Source organism: Abrus precatorius, unplaced genomic scaffold (genome assembly GCF_003935025.1).
Source record: "Abrus precatorius isolate BTA unplaced genomic scaffold, Abrus_2018 Scaffold2, whole genome shotgun sequence".
In the NCBI taxonomy this organism is placed as follows: Eukaryota; Viridiplantae; Streptophyta; class Magnoliopsida; order Fabales; family Fabaceae; genus Abrus; species Abrus precatorius.
The window spans coordinates 25,983,906-25,996,130 of record NW_020874362.1 but is presented as its reverse complement, the minus strand read 5'-3'; the positions used below and the strand labels follow the sequence as shown (position 1 = coordinate 25,996,130).

Here is a 12,225-nt window from a genome sequence, read left to right as displayed (position 1 = left end):
AATATTTTATTAATTGGATGGTAGTGATCCTTGAGCGTCTAGAAGAAACTCATTCTTTAGTGTGTTTAGCAAAATCAAAAGATCAATTTGTTGAAATTAATTCATTGTTGAAACTAGTTGATGAATATAAAATAATTGACAAAAATGTAACTAATTATTTAACTTTAAATTTAATAATTATAGACTTTTATATTTTAATTTATTTTAAATGATTTTATCTTAAGATATTTATTTTATTATCATTAACAGATTGTTTTATTAAATTAAATAATACAAATAAATTTGTATTATTATTTTGACAACTTTATATCATTAAAAAACAGATTTAATCATTTTATTAATTTCTTTTCAAGAAAGGTGTAGTCTATCTATTATTTTCAGAAGTAACAAATATTGTCACATTAATTTATTTATTTTCTATTTTTAATGTGTTCTTTTAAATAAAGATATTCAAATTAATTTTAGTTCATTAAAAAATTTATTTAGGATAAATAACATATTATGAAAAAAATATGAAGAATAAAAATATAAATAACATTCTCAGTTCGAAGTTAAAAAGAGTAAATGCTACTTTAAGTAAAATGTTAATAATGATTAATTTTAGTTATTTTATCAAATAGAATTATTTTAATTCAATAAATATTCAATATATAGTTTTTATAAGTATCGGGTGAATTATCAAATAATGATTGACGATTAATTAGAATTACTTCACTACATCACGTTAAGATTGAAAATTATAAAAGTAAATCAATTAACCTTTTTTTATAAAAATATAGTCTTGACTAAATAAAATGTTTTAAAAATCTATTATAAGTTCATAGCATCTCACTTTATTTAACTAGTTTTAAAATTTATATATAGAAAGACTTGACGTAAAAATAAACCTCCATTGCAATCCATTTTTTAAGAGCTCCATGTCAAGAATTCTTGCTTCTAATTCAACGTGCATTGAGGGTTCCACTACTACAAATGTAAAGTTCATTCGTCTCCTGAACTATATTAACTAATATAGTAATGAATATGTAACCAGGTTTTGTTATATTAATATTTTTTATTAATATCAATTATGATATATTTATTATATTTATATAAGATCAATTAATAAATATATTATTATTATTATTATTATTATTATTAAACTTTAATAAAAATAGTTTGTGATAAGCTAAACTATTTAATTTTTGTACTTGAGAGAGGTATTCAGTATCATTCATTGAGTTAAATAATTTTCGTCTTCCAAATAAACAGGGTAAGTTTTCTCTTTTGACTCATTGGACATTTAAAAGCAATTATTCATTCTCTCTAACTTTATTTCTTATAAATCAAATGAATTATGAAATTAATATTTTAAATAATTAAATAATCCAAAGAGTTTCTCATTGTAAGTATTAGACCAATGACAACGATGTTCGTTTGATGGCATAGAGCTTCTGGAAGAGTTTGCCGCAAATAATATCTTATTAAGTGATGGCTCATCACGAACCAATGCCTTTCACATCAATGCAATAAAATTAAAATTAGATAGATATAGATATTGTGCATCTATATACACATCATAAGATGTAAAAAATATAAAATATTAAAGATGTGATTATTTGTTATATAATATTTAATAAAATATAGTTAACACTTAAATAATATTACTTAAACGCACAATTAAAAAAATTTGATAGTCATGGAATGCAATGACCCTACCTGGAACTTTCCTACACAATCCACTAATAGAAAACAAGGATCATCTAATAATTTTTAATTAAATTTTGAAATAAATTTTACAGTTTTACTAATATCGGTCTTAAAATATTACAAGCAAGAAAAATTTATTAAATATTACGGTGAATACTAAATTGTGTCCTAATTTCTTATTTTATTTTAAAATTAGAAGTCAATTTGAGTTAGTTCAAAAAAATTAAATACAAATAAAAAATAAAAATTATGATTGATAAAACAAATTTTTGTTATATTGTTTGTTTAATTTTTAAAATTATAATATTTTTAAAGTTTTTTATTTCATAATAAAATATAACTTTATTTCTTAAGATTTTAAATAGATTTTATCATAATTTTTTATTTAAATTTATTTACTTATTTATTTATTTTTTATTTAAAAAAAAACAAAACAAAAACATGCAAAATGATCACACTTATTAGTTTTAAACTATACTGCAGAAGGAACAAATACAATTACGAGAACAGAAAAAGAAACTAGATTAAGAATACATGTGAGGATAAAAAAAGTTCAAAATTTTTCTAATCAATCGTCATTAATTATATAGCATATACTTTAAAAATAAATAAAAATATTTTAATTATATTCTTATAATTGTTCAATTTTGTTAAAAATTGACAAAAATAATTAAAATATTATATTTATAATTCAATAATTAAATTATATAATATATAGATATATAATTTAAAATATAAATGAAAAGATATAAATTGTCTCCTACTTTAACAAAATCTGTTTTGAAAAAGAATATGGCCGAAATAATTTTTCATTCTGAATATTGTTCACTTGGAAAATTAAACTAAAAATGAAAACCATTTATCCTTGCCAATAAATAATCATTAAGTTGGTCTGTACATCGTTCTCCTATACCCCTTTTTATATGGTTTTTTGGGTCGACCTATACTGTTTTATTGTCAAAACCAAAACTTACTATAGGTCCCATGACAGTTAAACACTGCATTCATGAAAAGTAACCAAAAGAGGCTGAGTACGTGCAAAAGGAGGATCAATGACAAATTTATTCAAGATAGCAGTCATAGATGCAGACATATAATCCTTAACACACAAACCCAGTAATAACCTTCCAAAAAAGGTAAAAACTAGAAGAGTATATTATGTATAACTCTTAACTACAATATAACAGAATGTTGCTGCGACTGATAGCTTGAATTCAGATTTATAGGCTGCTGCTCTGATGCTATTAAATGTAGTCAGCAGGCTGTATATTTAACATGAAAGCTAAATTGCCACTGTTGGTTAGGCCTTAGAAACCATGAATCTTGATATGCTCCTTCTTTACTATGCCAGCCTGTTTGTAACATGATGGAGGAGTTTAGAAACTACAAGACTATTTTACAACAAGAACAACAGCCACATTATAACAAGTCATCGTAATGTTTACCTGCACAAGGAAAGTAGAAACATTCTTTCTTTGATCTCCCTGAAGTTGTATGACCTGCACCCATACAAAATTGATGTTTAGGGCTTTCTTGAAAATCACATAAAATGAGAATGACCATATATGCTGGGAAACAGAGAAAGAAATTCCACCGGATGACAAATACAAAGTCATTTCTTTCTTCTACGATTGCAAAATAAAATAATTACACATAGTACATTACTTATGAAGAACAGAACACAAACCTGGCCCAACTCAGGGTCCTGGACAACAGTACCATTACAGCAGAATTCTTTCTTCAGGTCTTTGAGTATCTTGCTATAGCTGTACTCTTTCTTTAATCCTTGAACAGTTGTTAGGCTTTTCCTTCCATTCCGCTGTTGAACACGAACATGAACATACTCTTTTGCCCCAGCTCCTGAGTCCTCAGCATTTGCCTCAGCAAATGGATCTTCAATTATCAAACCACATCAATAATCATTAATAAATGATAAATAGCCAACAAACTTTTTGATACCAAAAATGTATATGAACTGAGAAATTCAATACAACAATATTGCTCAATTTGCTGGTTCAGAAGTGCAGGTTGGATTTTGGCTTTCAAATATGACAATGTGGCTCTAGTAGGTCTAATGTGTTACACTTTCATATTTGTATTACCTGACAAATATGTGAGACTTACAATGATGTATAGACTTTCTATATACAGGCAAGAGTACCATTGTATTCTTATACATAAATTTTTTTTTCTTTGATAAAAATGTATTTCGATTTATTCTTGTATTGACTCAAATAGGACGATTTCTTAAAATAATACAAATATACAAGGTAGAGAAAAAGCCTAAGCTAGAAGCCATAGTGAGAAACATACACTAGTTCAATATATGAGTCCTTATTGTAAGTTTTAAAATACTACCCACAGATAATATCTCTTGCTTCTTCATAGTAGACAAAATCAAGACTGTGGGTATTGAAACATATGGAACAAGCGATTAAATGCTGAAGCATCCGTCTATGTGCAACTTATGGTCACTGACATACCTTGAATCATCACTAGCAAAATAAAGTGCGGCCTTAGCCACATCACTTGGACTAAATTTTACTGCAACCAGGTATCTTCCGCAATCTCTTTTCCCTCATCTTACTTCTCACAAGGGAAACATCAATCCATCGCTCTGCTGTTGCGTAGATGTCAGACAAGAGCACATAGTTAGCTGCATTTTGAGGCTCTAGATCAAAAAGTCTATTAGCAACAATCTCTCCCAACTCTGAATCACCATATAGTTTACATGCCCCAAGAAGTGCACCCCAGGCACCAGCATGAGGCTCCCCAGGCATTAATTTCATTAGTTCATAAGCCTCCCTTACATTCCCTGACCGGCTTAGAACATCAACCATACACGCATAGTGATCAGGTGAAGGACTAATACAGTATTTTTGCTTCATGGACTGGAAGTAGTTCCAGCCTTCATCAACAAGCCCAGCATGACTACAAGCTGTCAAGATGACCGTGAAGGCCACCTCATCTGGAGTTAGCCCTTCCATCAGCATCCTGTTGAACAGATCCACAGCCTCTTCCCCATGTCCATGAATTGACAACCCTTGTATCATAGAACAATACGAGACAAGATCTCGTTTAGGCATTTCTTCAAACAATTTTAATGCCCTTTCCATGTTTCCACACTTAGCATTCATGTCCAGAAGTGCTGCAATTACATGGTCTTGCGGAAGATCAATAGAGCTCTTGCTTACATAAGAATCAACCCATTGAGCCAACTCTAACTGACCCAACTGAGCCGAAGCAGACATCAAGTTAACTAACACAAACTCATCAGGCCTCACATTCATCGATTCCATCTCAAGAAACACTTTCAACGCCTGATTAGGCTGTCTATTCTGGACATATCCAGACATCAAAGCAGACCAAGCAACAACATCCTTGTTTGTAGCTTGTTCAAACAAAAATCTCGAAGAAACCATGTCACCAGCCTTCGCATACCCATCAATCATGGTGGTAAAAGAAACAACATTCTTCTCAGGCATAGCATCAAACACGCCCCTAGCACTACTCAAATCCCCTACCTTTACAAACCCCTGCATCATTGCATTCCAAGAAGCCACATTTTTCTGTGGCATATCCTCAAACAGCTTATTCGCCTCCAGAACATCTCCAACGTTTACATATCCAACAACCATAGCAGTCCAAGAAACCACATTCCTCGGTGACATTTGATCAAACACCTTGCGAGAATCACCAATCTCTTCACATTTACCATACATATCAATCAAACTGGTGCCCACGAAGATATCCTGTTCTACACCGCACCTAAACGCGGACCCATGAACCGATTTTCCTTCCAAGACCTTGCACCTGCTTGAACAGGATTTGATGACAGAAGGGTAAGTGTAGCGGTCGGGAAGGGCACCCTGCGCCTTCATGCGAACAAAAGCTAAGAGGGTATGGGAAAAGAGACTCTTTTGGCAATGGGCTTTAATGAGGATGTTCCAGAGGAAGGTGGAAGGTTCGAGAACGCGGTGGAATACTGAGTCTGAATAGGGAAGAGAAGAAAGGGAGTGAGAGAGGACAATGAAGTGGGAAATGAGGAAGTGATCTTGCTCGAGGCCTCGGTGGATGATGCAAGCGTGCACTTGCTGAAGATGTTGTCTGCTTTTGCAGGCTTTCAGTAGGGTCGCTATGCTCGCAGCTGAACGACGTGAGGATTCACAAAATGAAGGCATGGAAGTGGAAATCGAAATGAGAGTGAAACCCTGCTCAGGTTATTTTCCTCGGTGATCTTCAATCTAATGATTAATTGCATCAATGGGTTATATGAACACAATAAAAGGGTGGGAGAAGCTCTACTTGGGAAGCACAATGTGAAGTTTTCTCCGTTGGATATGGCAGCAGAAGAATTTAGCTTTTACCCCCAGAAAATGGCGGCCTCTTTTTTCGTAATTTGAATATACAATGAGACGATGAATTGGGGGACACAAGCGCACTCACCTTAAATTTACAATTGATTTGAAAAAATATTAATTTTTCAATTTTAATTAAAAAAATTGAAAGATGGATAAAATTTACTTACTTTTAAAATGAAAGAACTTAATTAGTTAATAGAAACTTGTGACAGTTCAAATTTAAAAAATTAATAATATAATTAAGACTAGGTATTATCAGGATAAATTTAAGCTATGTATGCTTTATTCAAAATTGTCTAAAAAAATATTAGTAGTGGAACTTGTACTACTTAAACTTTTTGAATGAAAACATCTCACACAGGGTCTAAGAGAGTGATTTTAGGTGTATTCAGTAATTCAAGTTTATAAACTATTTAAGACTTTGTAATTTTTTTAATAAGTTTGAAAAATAAAAAGTTTTTTAAAAGATAATTTAGTTCATAAAATGTTACTCTAAGTAGCATCTTATTAAAAGTTAGTTTTTAATAATTTTTTATTTTTACTTTTAACCTTTTAAATAATTTACATTAATATTAAATAACTTTAACACTTTTTTTAATCATTAACTTAACACACTTCATCTTGTTATACAAATAATTTTAACAAAAAATATTTCAATCATTTAGTTATAAATTATAAATTTACATCTATAAACTTTTAATTAACTTGTCAATCAAAAGCTACCAATTATACATTTTCAGCTAATTTAATAAAACAAAATATTGGTGCTGTGGTGAAATATTATTTTGTGGAGTTAATCTGTTAATGGTAGTTGAATGGAGGAATTAATGAGGTCTAAATGCGGTTAATGAATTTATAGACATAATTAAATTGAGAACGATGGTATTTAAACTTATTGTTTTTATCATTCTTCTGTTTATTGTGTTCATCAAACATTAATACGGGATATTCATTCTGTCCATCACCAGAAATGTAAGCAACTAATTATTTGAATAATAAAAAATCTTAATAAAATAGTTAACTGCATTGTAAAAAAAATTATATGTAATAATTTTAATTTTAAGTTACTGAATTTAATACATTAAAACTATTAAATATTACAGTTAAAAGTTTATTATATGTAACTTTTTTATCTTGTACAATATTATACAGGTGAAAAATTATTTATTAAATTAAGCAGCTGTTTAAGTTTAGAAAATAATTTTTGTTCTCTTAATGATAAAAATATTATTTAATTTGTAAAAGAAAATATTTAAAACATTGTTTATAAAAATTAGAAAATGTTAAAAATAAAAATTATCAATTGTGTTTCATTGATTAATTAATTTCATTCACATGTTATAAAAATATTTTAATTATATTCTTATAAATGTTCAATTTTGATAAAAATTAACACAAATAATTAAAATAATATATTTATAATTCAATAATTAAATCATAAATATTATATATAGATATATATAATTTAAATAAATGAAAAGATATACGTTGTCTTGTACTGTCACAAACTCGTTTTGCAAAAGAATATGGTCGAAATAAACTTTCATTCTGAATATTATTCAGTTGGAAAATTAAACTAAAAATGAAAACTATTTATCGTTGTGAATAAATATTCATTTAAGTTGGTCTCTATCTCGTTCTCCTATACTTATTTTATTATATCGTTTATTGGGTGGACCTATACTGTTTTAATTTTTATTAGTTTGGTCAAAACCTAAACTTGTTATAGTTCCCAGAACAGTTAAACACTTGGCATTCATGAGTCCAAAACAAAAAGTAACCAAATGAGGCTGAGTACGAGCAAAAGGAGGATCAATGACAAATTTATTCAAGATAGCAGTCATAGATGCAGACATATAATCCTTAACACACAAACCCAGTAATAACCATCCAAAAAAGGCAAAAACTAGAAGAGCATATTATGTATAACTCTTAACTACAATATAACAGAATGTTGCTGCGACTGATAGCTTGAATTCAGATTTATAGGCTGCTGCTCTGATGCTATTAAATGTAGTCAGCAGGCTGTATATTTAACATGAAAGCTAAATTGCCACTGTTGGTTAGGCCTTAGAAACCATGAATCTTGATATGCTCCTTCTTTACTATGCCAGCCTGTTTGTAACATGATGGAGGAGTTTAGAAACTACAAGACTATTTTACAACAAGAACAACAGCCACATTATAACAAGTCATCGTAATGTTTACCTGCACAAGGAAAGTAGAAACATTCTTTCTTTGATCTCCCTGAAGTTGTATGACCTGCACCCATACAAAATTGATGTTTAGGGCTTTCTTGAAAATCACATAAAATGAGAATGACCATATATGCTGGGGAACAGAGAAAGAAATTCCACCGGATTACAAATACAAAGCTATTTTTTTCTTCTACGATTGCAAAATAAAATAATTACACAGTACATTACTTATGAAGAACAGAACACAAACCTGGCCCAACTCAGGGTCCTGGACAACAGTACCATTACAGCAGAATTCTTTCTTCAGGTCTTTGAGTATCTTGCTATAGCTGTACTCTTTCTTTAATCCTTGAACAGTTGTTAGGCTTTTCCTTCCATTCCGCTGTTGAACACGAACATGAACATACTCTTTTGCCCCAGCTCCTGAGTCCTCAGCATTTGCCTCAGCAAAGGGATCTTCAATTATCAAATCACATCAATAATCAATGATAAATAGCCGACAACCCTTTTGATACCAAAATTATATATATGAACTGAGAAATTCAACACCCACCAAAAGTAGTTGGGATGTTTGTGTCGAATTCAGACATGAAACTCGCCCTTGGTAACTTGTAACAAATAAAGTCTTTCTGATGTGATCAACTGCCGCCAAGCACTAAAGGAGAAGAAAAATACTGAGTCAGAGATGAGATGCACCAAATGGTATTTCAGAAGATGCTGTTGCTTTCTATATCATACTCCCTAAATGAATTGTAACAGAATAAAGAGCAACTGTACCACATAAGTTTTATTGTACAGAGGCATACATTTTAAAATAACTGCACAATGTGGAGTTCTTCATACCAGCCATTCACATTTATTACACCATGTTTACCATCTATAGCCAGATATGAAATAAAATATTTTAAAAGGTCAAGATTTTCTGCAGTTATGATAAAAGAACAGAGGACCATAAATCATTATTCCCCATAATGACACGTCCCTTATATCAGTAAAAAATGACAGATCAATAATATGATGCCAAAGAAGAAACCCACATTACCCTCACAAACGTCAGGGCCCAACTCTTCTAAAAGCTTATGTTATAAGATGAAGACTTGTGAATGATTTTATATCTCCAACAGCAGCAATCATGCAAGGCCTCAGTTATATTCTTTCCAACCATTTGCTCCTTATCTAGACTCCTCACAACTAGATTCAATGCTTATACGTAGATGCAAAGTTTGATTGCAACAACTACCTTTAAACAGCACCTTTGACTCCTCAAATTTACATGGTCTCGTATGTACAAACTGATGTATGCCAAAATGCAAATTTCAATTTACACCGTTATCAATAGTTCAACAATCAATCTATGTTAAAAGTGTATGCAGCAGGATGTTTTATTTTCCAGCAATCTCGTTATTCAGTAGATGACATTATTGTAGTTCAATGCCATGTTCATTATGGTAATCATTGTAGTTAGTCTGTGGTAAGATTCACAAGTAGTGACAAGGCAAACATTGTTCATGTGATCTGTTATATGCTCTCAGGCAGTCATTAGGTGTTGTTTTGCTACTGTCACGTGGCTTCAAGTATGAAATTATGCAAGGATAATAATATTGCTCAATTTGCTGGTTCAGAAGTGCAGGTTGGATTTTGTCTTCCAAATATGATAAATAATGTGGCTGTAGTAGGTCTAATGTGTTACACTTTCACTTTTGTTTTACCTGACAAATGTGTGAGACCATTGTATTCTTATACATAAACTGTTGCATGTACAAACTGTTGTATCCCACAATGCAAATTTCAACTTCTACCATTATCAATAGTTCAACAATCAATAAAAGAAACACAAGCCAGGAAGAAGAAAATTGTGTCATTAGTCATTACTCATTTGCATTATTCACGTGCACTATTTTAGCTTATCCCTTTTCATGACATCAGAACAAAGCCACCTATTGTGTTCCCACAGCCGAACATTGATTAGTCTCATGAATGAATGCCCTCGGAATACATAGACATACAAACATGCTTGTACATACCACACACACACAAAAAAAAAAAAAAAACAAATAAACAAACAAACCAGACACTCTCCTTATATATTCAGTATATACGAAGATACCAAAGAATGTGCATAACCCGATTCCCTCACAAGTTACTACAACACTGTTGTTTGAACGCACTCGATCAAGAAAAATCCATTACTTTACACTCAAATGGGATCGTATATCTATTTGAGACTACAAGTCTACAAGGATTCCATGAAACTAAAGGTTAACCTAACCTGCTACCTGCTCCTGACCCAGAAAAAAGAAAAATCACAGAAACAAGGTAACAGTGACTGAACTTACAAGCCAAACAAATTGACCACAAAAAAGACATGATTCACCAGCCATTTCCTTCACCTAAACTTCAAAGGAACAAAGATAATAAAGCCCCATATCAAGATTGCATGACCATAAAATAAAGGCAAATATTGAGCCCCAAATTAAAAAGGAAAAAAGATTCATAAAAATTTATTCAAATGTGAAACAGATATTATGATCATGCAAAATGAAGATACAAGAGAACAATCTTCAAATCCCCAAGTGCACCGTTATCTTAACATTACAAAGAACCAATTAAGTACACATACAACACGAAAATTAATAACAAGGTATGAAAGAAAGTCCTCATTCACAAAAGGCAAAGGGCTAAAAAGCCACAAACTTGGTTACGTATATCTTGTTATGAATGCAAGGAAACCCCGCAAATCAAAGACCAAATAAAACAGCATATGACACAGAGCACTCAAAACAAGATATTAAGAAAAGAAGAAGAAATACACAGAAGCAAAGAGGATCGTGAACGCACCTAACAGTTACGAAAGACGAAGAAAGTAAAATGGATGAATGAAGGAATTAACGATATACGTGAGAAAAATTGGAGCCTAAACTGGGTCAGGTTTATATATAGGGCGGTTTAGATACGAGAGAAGTTCTCTCTACCACGCAAAGGAGCCAGCGGTTCCCATTTTTATACTTTTTAAATTATAATATTTTTATTTTATGTTATATAAGATATAGTAATAAATAATCTCCGTAGTTTTAAATTTTCAAAAAGTATTTAGTGGCATACAAAGGCTTGCATCTTGGAATAGGATTTATGGATAATCTATATGTGTAAAGATACCGTGTTTAGATGAGATTATTGTAGTTGTATTCGTAACATTAATTTATAATTTATTTAAGAGTTTATATATTTTTAAAAAAATTTAAGTTTGTAGAATATCTTTAAAATTTAAAAAAAACTTAATTTTTGAAAATAAAATAAAATAGAATTTAAATTATAATTATTAATAATTTTCTCTCGAGTATATTATTTAAAAAATAAATTATACATAATATAATTCTTAATCTTTTCTTTTCGTCTGATTTTAGTTTTTTTAATTATTTAATATATGTTAACTAATCTTACTAAACAATTATAATTCAATCAATTGCTTGTAAACTTATGAGTTTTCCGTTAATTTTTTTTTTCGCTATATAAGTTTTTAGTTAATTTTATCAAAAGAAATTTTGTTTGTTACATAAAAAAGGTTGAAAAATAATATTTATTTTTGTTTTTCATAAATAATTGACTTAGAATCTTTGATTATTTTTCTACTTGTAAGTTATAATTGTTACAAGTTCAAGAGAATTATGTATATAAAACAATTTGAATACAGAAGCTCAAACTAAATAAATTGATTTTATATGTATAATATAAATACAAAAAAAAAAAATCTTATTTCACATTAACCCATAATATTACATTTGCACATATACGGTGAGGTAAGGTAAAAATTGAGCAATCATCAATTCTAATTTTCTGTCAATGTAAAAGTGAGATGATAATAATCATAATTAATATATTACATTTATGTTAATATGGTTTATATATTTAATTTTGAATAAATATTAATTTTAAATATATTTATTTAAAATATAAAATTTTTCTTCCTCTTCTCTTCT

At 29.9% G+C, this 12,225-nt stretch overlaps 3 protein-coding genes across 3 annotated transcripts; all 3 read right to left on the bottom strand.

The window, feature by feature from the left end:
- Positions 1-2,742: 2,742 nt before the first annotated feature.
- LOC113857577 (putative pentatricopeptide repeat-containing protein At5g37570) lies at positions 2,743-6,069 on the bottom strand. Its single transcript, XM_027489617.1, has 4 exons — positions 4,173-6,069; positions 3,377-3,582; positions 3,135-3,188; positions 2,743-3,041 (listed from the first exon to the last, which is right to left on the bottom strand). The coding sequence occupies exon 1, from the start codon at positions 5,868-5,870 to the stop codon at positions 4,224-4,226; it is 1,647 nt and encodes a 548-aa protein (XP_027345418.1). The 5' UTR covers positions 5,871-6,069; the 3' UTR covers positions 2,743-3,041; positions 3,135-3,188; positions 3,377-3,582; positions 4,173-4,223.
- On the bottom strand, positions 2,906-4,182 carry LOC113859716 (protein translation factor SUI1 homolog). Its single transcript, XM_027492421.1, has 4 exons — positions 4,173-4,182; positions 3,377-3,582; positions 3,135-3,188; positions 2,906-3,041 (listed from the first exon to the last, which is right to left on the bottom strand). Exons 1-4 carry the CDS (start codon positions 4,180-4,182, stop codon positions 2,997-2,999), a joined length of 315 nt encoding a protein of 104 aa, XP_027348222.1. The 3' UTR covers positions 2,906-2,996.
- Positions 6,070-7,848: 1,779 nt separating the features above from the next.
- LOC113858006 (protein translation factor SUI1 homolog) lies at positions 7,849-11,147 on the bottom strand. The gene is made up of 5 exons (XM_027490395.1): positions 11,087-11,147; positions 8,802-8,903; positions 8,499-8,704; positions 8,259-8,312; positions 7,849-8,165 (listed from the first exon to the last, which is right to left on the bottom strand). The coding sequence occupies exons 2-5, from the start codon at positions 8,836-8,838 to the stop codon at positions 8,121-8,123; spliced, it is 342 nt and encodes a 113-aa protein (XP_027346196.1). The 5' UTR covers positions 8,839-8,903; positions 11,087-11,147; the 3' UTR covers positions 7,849-8,120.
- Between the last annotated feature and the right edge of the window lie 1,078 nt (positions 11,148-12,225).